We start from the raw sequence: 7,500 nt of genomic DNA, 5'->3' as shown, positions 1-7,500 counted from the left end.
TGACTGTATACAATGTACTGTACAGTCTGCTGATCAAATACATACAAAACACTAAACAAGGGTGTAAGTGGACAAGGCAATTCATTTTGTCAACGCAGGCTCCAATCATTTGTAAGTTACTCTATTGATTGCAATCTAACCCTGATGTTGAGTGCATCAAGACTATTGTGTATCATGCACTTCAGTGGAAATGAGAGGGTGTCTATCTCTGAGAAGCTCTGAAGGACAAACGAAAGATGAGAATATCCGTGTGTGTGTGTGTGTGTGTGTGTGTGTGTGTGTGTGTGTGTGTGTGTGCGCGCGCGTGTGTGTCCGTGCTTGTGCATGTGTGTGTGCGTGTGTGTGTGTGCGTATGCGTGCGTGTGCGTGTGTGTGCGCGCATGCGTTCGTGCGTGTGTGTACTCATGCGTTTCATAACCTGCATGTGCTCAGGGTTGAGGTGATTGTGGCACCCATGTACAGTGAGAGTGGCTACATGTTCATGTACTCAAGGTTGAAGTATTTGTATACAGCCACACACATACAGCTACACACCTGTTCATTTACATCAAGGGTTTTAGCCTAAGGGTTTGTCTGTGGGCGGGTGTATGCATGTGTAATGGGCTTGTGTGTATGTGTGTGTGTACTACATATATGTATATTACAGAACAGAAGTGGGCTGCTGTGTTAGTATCTGCAGTGGGCTGCAGCAGTGTGTGTGTGTGTGTGTGTGTGTGTTGTATTGTATTGTGCTGGGCTGTGTGCGTGAGTGTGCGTGAGTGTTGTATTTTGCTGATGCGTGTGGGTGTGTGTGCCTGAGTGTGTCTGTGTGTGCGTGAGTGAGTGTGTGTTGTATTGTGCCGGTGTGTGTGTGTTGTATTGTGCTGTGCTGTGTGTGTGTGTGTGTGGTGTGTGTGTGTGTGTGTGAACAGTGGTGGGCTGGAGGCGTTGACTCACTGCTGACGGTGAGCACGTTGCTCTTGATCTCTGCTGTGATCTGCATGCGGCCTCTCCGCTCGGTGTGGTCCGTCCCGCAGAGGCTCGGCACATTCTGGACACAGCGCTTATGGATGTTCATGAAGCAGTCTGTAGGGGGCAGGAGAGAGGTTACACACGCGTACACACGCACGCACGCACGCACGCACGCACACACACACAGCGCTTATGGATGCTCATGAAGCAGTCTGTAGGGGGCAGGGAGAGAGGACACACACACACACACACACACACACACACACACACACACACACACACACACACACACACACACACACACACACACACACACACACACACACACACAGAGAGCATGTTCACTCACTCGCTCACTCTCTCACTCACCTCACACTCTCTCACTCACCTCACTCTCTCTCACTCACCTCACTCTCTCTCACTCACCTCACTCTCTCTCACTCTCTCACTCACTCTCTCTCACTCTCTCACTCACTCTCACTCTCTCACTCACCTCACACTCACTCTCTCTTACACTCACACACCATAGACTGACCAGTCACACACTCAGTAATGCGTGTTCATCATGTAATCTGCACAGGCGCAGGCATTCTGCATCAGCCCAAATGCACACACTAGCAGGAGCGAAGCCAAGGCCATGTCTTCAGTCTCTGCATGAGGCTGTGGGCGGCTGCCAGGGACACATTTGTCTCGTGCTATTATCTGGCCGAGACGGGGCCTGGCAGGACTCCACGCTGTAAAGAGCGCTGCAGGGCAGGCCACTGTGATGATGACGGGGCGAGTCTTCACAGCACCCAGTCCAGCAGGAAATGGCTCAACACTCAGCACTTCCAGCTAGACGTGGCTCAGCAGGAGATCTAGCCAGAAAGTAGCAGCTAACGCTAAAAAAGACCGCTAGCCTCATACACATGCAGGAACCTACACAGACACCAGCTCACTGACCCTCTCTCTCACACTCACACTCACACTCACACTCACACTCAATGAAATGTACTGTACAAGCATCAATATGGACAAAACCCTTAAACAGTCAAAGACATGAACAATACATGTGTAATCTACACAAAACAAAGCCCAGACATCATGTCAGTCACCTCCCCATTCTCCCTCTACTCCCTCTACTCCCCCACTCCCTTTATTCCCCCTACTCCCCATACTCCCCCTTATGACGGCTCCCATCACATCATGTCACAGTCACCTCCCCTACTCCCCCCTACTCCCCATACTCTCCTCTACTCTACTCCCTCCACTCGTTTCTACTCCCTCCACTCCCTCTTACGACGGCTCCCATCACTAAAGAACAGTGCCGTGGCCCAGCCTCCTCTGAGGACTCCAACATGAACAGAATCACTAGCTGAGGTGAACGCAGCGTGAAGGGTTGGCAAGGTGTGGAGCAGAGGACACACACACACACACAGGACTGGTAATTATAGCTCTCCCCGATGGTGTCTGCAGCCATAACAGCACAGCCTCAGGTTTCAGGTGAGCGATGGCCTCTAGGGATACAAAACCATGTCGTCAAAAACACACACACACACACACACACACACACACACACACACACACACACACACACACACACACACACACACACGCGCATACACACACACGCGCATACACACACACTTCATGTCTCCACTTCCTCTCATCCCCGCCTAGCAGGTCAAATTAATAGTGAATCTGCTCCATTGCTGGGGCACGTGGACGTCGAGAGACTGACCGACTGAGTCGCTGCGCTCTGCCCCGACGATCACAAGATGGCCGTGGACGGACAGAGGGAATCAGATAGGGTGGAAGGGGGGGGCACGGGTGCGGGGCGTTCACGACTGAGCGTTTTTAATGTTTCATGTCGCGGGCAAAGCGAGGAGCACGAGATGAGAACCTGAGACCGGCGTCCTCACGAGACGAGGCAAGACTGTTACACAACGGCCCTCTGGCGTCTCACTGGCTCATGAGCGACTGAAGTGGAGCAGAGGCTTTGGCTGACAGCCTGTGGCCTGCTTAATGACACTCACACGCTGACAGCCTGTGGCCTTACACAAGTACATGACTGGCCACACAGTTAAAATATACATATACTGTCCTGTATTAAAATACATACCGTATATATATGAAATATAGATATTCGCATTTGTTCATAGCACGTAAGTAAACGCATGACACAGCGGCATCGATATGGCGTTGCTATACAATGACAACTGAGTATCGCCAACACATGTACTTCAAATACCATAAAACAGCCTCAAGTTCAGCCTCCATTTGTGACCAAACTGTGTTCCTTTAGTTCTTCTTTACCTTAGTCCCACAAAACCTCACAATGCTCTCTGGCGGCGCTGCGGTCCGAGGGGGGGGCCTGCACGCTCGCATTTCAGGGTGCGCTACACAAACACATGCTAAACAGGATGTTGGGTAAGTATCAATTGTGAGTGTGTATACGCTCTGCCCTGCCGCTGTCAAACCGACCCTGAGGAGGCCCACACTGCTCTCCGGCTTCAGTGTCAGCCAAGCTCAGCTCAGCACTGTCTGATTTCACTAGCGGCGTGTGGCACCTCGGACTCCAGGGAGAAGGAGGTGTGTGTGTCTCTTAGTGTGTGTGTCTCTGTGTGTGTGTGTCTCTCTGTGTGTGTGTCTCTCTGTGTGTGTGTCTCTGTGTGTGTGTCTCTGTGTGTGTGTGTCTCTGTGTGTGTGTCTCTGTGTGTGTGTGTCTCTGTGTGTGTGTCTCTGTGTGTGTGTGTCTCTGTGTGTGTGTGTGTCTGTGTGTGTGTGTGTGTCTCTGTGTGTGTGTGTGTCTCTGTGTGTGTGTGTCTCTGTGTGTGTGTGTGTCAGAGATAAGAGCTGAGGCAGTGCTGTGTTTAGATGAAAATGTGCACACTTGGCATGACTGGACAGCAGTGGTCTACTGGGCGCAGAGTGAGTGAGTGAGTGAGTGAGTGAGTGAGTGAGTGAGTAAGGGCCCTGCTGGAGAGCGCTGCGGCACAGAAGGCCGTGGCAGGAGGGCAGCACAGAGGAACTGTTTTATCGCTGGACAGATGCTTATCATGTCATGCTGTAGCACCGCATGCATTTACATACTTCTGCTGTGCAGTTTCATACTTATGTCACGGGGTTTATCTTTCAATCTCTCTCGACACACACACACACACACACACACACACACACACACACACACACACAAATATGAACTCAGCAGTGCACACGCACACGCACAGACTACTACTACTACCAATATGCTATTAGTAGCATTAGCTACAGTGGGGAAAATAAGTATTTGAACCCCTGCCGATTTCGCAAGTTTGGTCACTTGCAAAGAAATGTGTGATCTATAATTGTAATGGTAGGTGTATTTTAACAGTGAGAAATAGAATATCAACAAACAAATCCAGAAAACTGCATTTTATAACATTTATGACTTTATTTGTATTTGATGCAGAAAATAAGTATTTGAACCCCCAAGCAAACAGCAAGAATTCTGGCTCCCAATGACCAGTTATGTGCCCAAGAAGCACACAGATTAGTCCTCATTAGGCCTAACAAGGTACACCTGATCTCAACTGGTGACGTGTATAAAAGAAACCTGTCCAAAGAATCATACTTCACACCTTCAACCTGACCATCATGGGCAAGACCAAAGAGTTGACCAAGGACGACAGAAAAAAAAAAGAAAACATCAGTAAGATTGTAGACCTGCACAAGGCTGGAATGGGTTACAAAACCATCGGCAAGCAGCTTGGTGAGAAGCAGACAACTATTGGTGCGATTATTCGTAAATGGAAGCAACACCAAACAACTGTCAATCGCTCTAGGTCTGGGGCTCCATGCAAGATATCCCTCGTGCGGTATCGGTGATCATCCGAAAGGTGCAGAATAACCCCAGAACTACACAGGGGGAGCTTGTGAATGATCTCAAGGCAGCTGGGACCACAGTCACCAAGAAAACCATTGGCAACACACTACGCCGTAATGGTTTGAAGTACTGCAGCACTCGCAAGGTCCCCCTGCTCAAGGAAGCACATGTACAGGGCCGTCTGAAGTTTGCCAATGAACACTTGAATGATTCTAAGGAGGATTGGGAGACAGGATGTGGTCAGATGAGACCAAAATCAAGCTCTTTGGCATCAACTCGACTTGCCGCGTTTGGAGGGGGAAGAATGCTGAATATGACCCCAAGAACACCATCCCCACCGTCAAGCATGGAGGTGGAAACATTATGCTTTGGGGCTGTTTCTCTGCCAAGGGTACAGGACGACTCCACTGCATCGAGGGGACTATGGATGGGGCCATGTAACGTGGAATATTGGGCTTGAACCTCATTCCCTCATTCCCTCCCATTAAAAACGCAACCTTAAGGATTTGGAGAGGATCTGCAAAGAGGAGTGGACCAAAATCCCTCCTGAGATGTGTGTAAACCTGGTGACCAACTACAAGAAAAGTCTGACGTCTGTGCTTGCCAACAAGGGTTATTCCACCAAGTACTAAGTCATGTTTTGCTAGGGGTTCAAATACTTATTTTCTGCATCAAATTAAGTCATAAAATGTTATAAAATGCAGTTTTCTGGATTTTTTTGTTGATATTCTGTTTCTCACTGTTAAAATACACCTACTATTACAATTATAGATCACACATTTCTTTGCAAGTGGCCAAACTTGCGAAATCAGCAGGGGTTCAAATACTTATTTTCCCCACTGTATTTAGCAGTTGCAACGTGTCATTTTCATTCCGTGTTCACAAACGTTATGAAAGCGTGCGATGGCTAAAGCACAGGAAGTGACAAACTAACAAACACGTTCAAGGATCAATGGGCAAAAACAAATAAGAAAGAAAAATGCAGAGGGCGCGTGCTGTGCTGTGCTTGTGGTCGTACGTACGTTCACATCGCATGCCCTGATGGAGGAGCCCGTACAGGAGGGAGCCACAGTGGTCGCAGAAGGTGGGGCTGGAGTACGTGTGCACCTTAAACTTGTGCTTGCTGCGTGGGTCCTGGAGGAGAGAGAGAGAGAGAGAGAAACAGAACAGAAACATGTTATACATTACTGGTACGTAGTGGTGGTGGTGGTTTTTGAGAGTGTAATTTTGACTAGGCAAAAGGACAGCCGTGTCCCTATAGTGAGCAGGCCCTTGATGCCAGACCGCACAGGATATGGGCCATGGGAGGTGGTGGATGTGCAGTACACAAGTGCATACACACACAGGAAAACACACACAGTTCACACTGCCCTCTCCCTCATCCTGCCACATCAAAAACAGAAACACAACTTCTTTCCCCTTTTACTTACTTACTTACTTACATACACACACCACACACACACACACACACACACACACGACACAGACACCTCACATCTCTCAGAAATCTCAAAAATACCTCCTTCTCAGTCTCTGATAAACATAACTCTGTCTGACTCATGCATTCTCATATATACATACATCTCTCTCTCGCTCTCCTTCACACACTGATAGACATTTATACACATGTATATATATATATATATACCATCTTGGATGCCTTCTTATGCACACACACACACACACTACCCATGGCCTCTCACTGATATGGCCGCTAAGCGAGTGCTGGCACTAGGACACCCGTGAGGGCACCACTCCACCTGCCGGCACCAGCCCTCTGGAGCACCTCTCAGACCTCCTACACACACACACACACACACACACACACACACATCCGCGCATCGCTCTCCACCTGCCGGCACCAGACCTCTGGAGCACCTCTCCAAACACCATCCATAATTCATCAGCATCTCACCCCCCCCCCCCCACACACACACACACACACACACACACACACACACACACACACTCCACCCCCAACACACACACACACACTCCACCCCCAGCCACTTCCATGTGTGGCACTGACACCCAGGCACACAATGGGCATCAGGCGGGCGCCATCAGCGGTGGGTGAGGCAAAGACGGCGGCGATGGCGGCGGCGCTGGCAGCTCTTAAGAGGGGCAGCTGAGCGTGGCGGTGCTTTGACTCCACTAAAGGTTTGGGTCTGGATGGGGACACAATGCAGAGGTGGGATCATGGAGAGGCCAGGGGGGTCTGCTTACATGGGGCGCACACCTTCAGCGGCGGGGACGGAGGGAAGAGGTGTGATGGAGGTGAACGAGACAAGGAGAAAGAGAGAGAAGAAGAAGAAGAGAAGAAGAAGAAGAAGAAGAGAAGAAGAAGAAGAAGAAGAAGAAGAAAAGAAGAAGAAAAAGAAAAGAAGAAGAAGAAGAAAGAAGAAGAGAAGAAGAAGAAGAAGAAGAAGAAGAAGAAGAAGAAGAAGAAGAAGAAGAAGAAGAAGAAGAAGAAGAAGAAGAAGAAGAAGAAGAAGAGAACTGAAACAGAATAGGGCGTATAGAGGGAGACAGAGAGAGAATGGAAGAGAGATAGAGAGAGAGAGAGAGAATTGGAGATGAGAGAGGAAGGAGTGAAGAGAGAGAGAATGAGAGAGATGGAGGGAGAGAGAGAATGAGATGAGAGGAAGGAGGGAGAGAGAGAGAGAGAGAGAGAATAGGAAATGAGAGAGGAAAGGGGGAAGAAA

General features: G+C 49.2%; 1 protein-coding gene across 1 annotated transcript in view; it reads right to left on the bottom strand.

The window, feature by feature from the left end:
• Positions 1-7,500, bottom strand: part of LOC105899995 (protein kinase C beta type) — a gene marked incomplete at its 5' end in the record, with an annotated part of 81,976 nt that overhangs the window by 64,419 nt on the left and 10,057 nt on the right. The window contains 2 exons of the mRNA XM_031577114.2: positions 937-1,065; positions 5,818-5,929. Of these exons, the coding sequence (XP_031432974.2) occupies positions 937-1,065; positions 5,818-5,929 (241 nt within the window). The remainder of the gene's footprint in view (positions 1-936; positions 1,066-5,817; positions 5,930-7,500) is intronic.

The sequence above is a fragment of the Clupea harengus genome, chromosome 1 (assembly GCF_900700415.2).
Source record: "Clupea harengus chromosome 1, Ch_v2.0.2, whole genome shotgun sequence".
In the NCBI taxonomy this organism is placed as follows: Eukaryota; Metazoa; Chordata; class Actinopteri; order Clupeiformes; family Clupeidae; genus Clupea; species Clupea harengus.
This window is presented reverse-complemented; position numbering and strand designations above follow the sequence as displayed.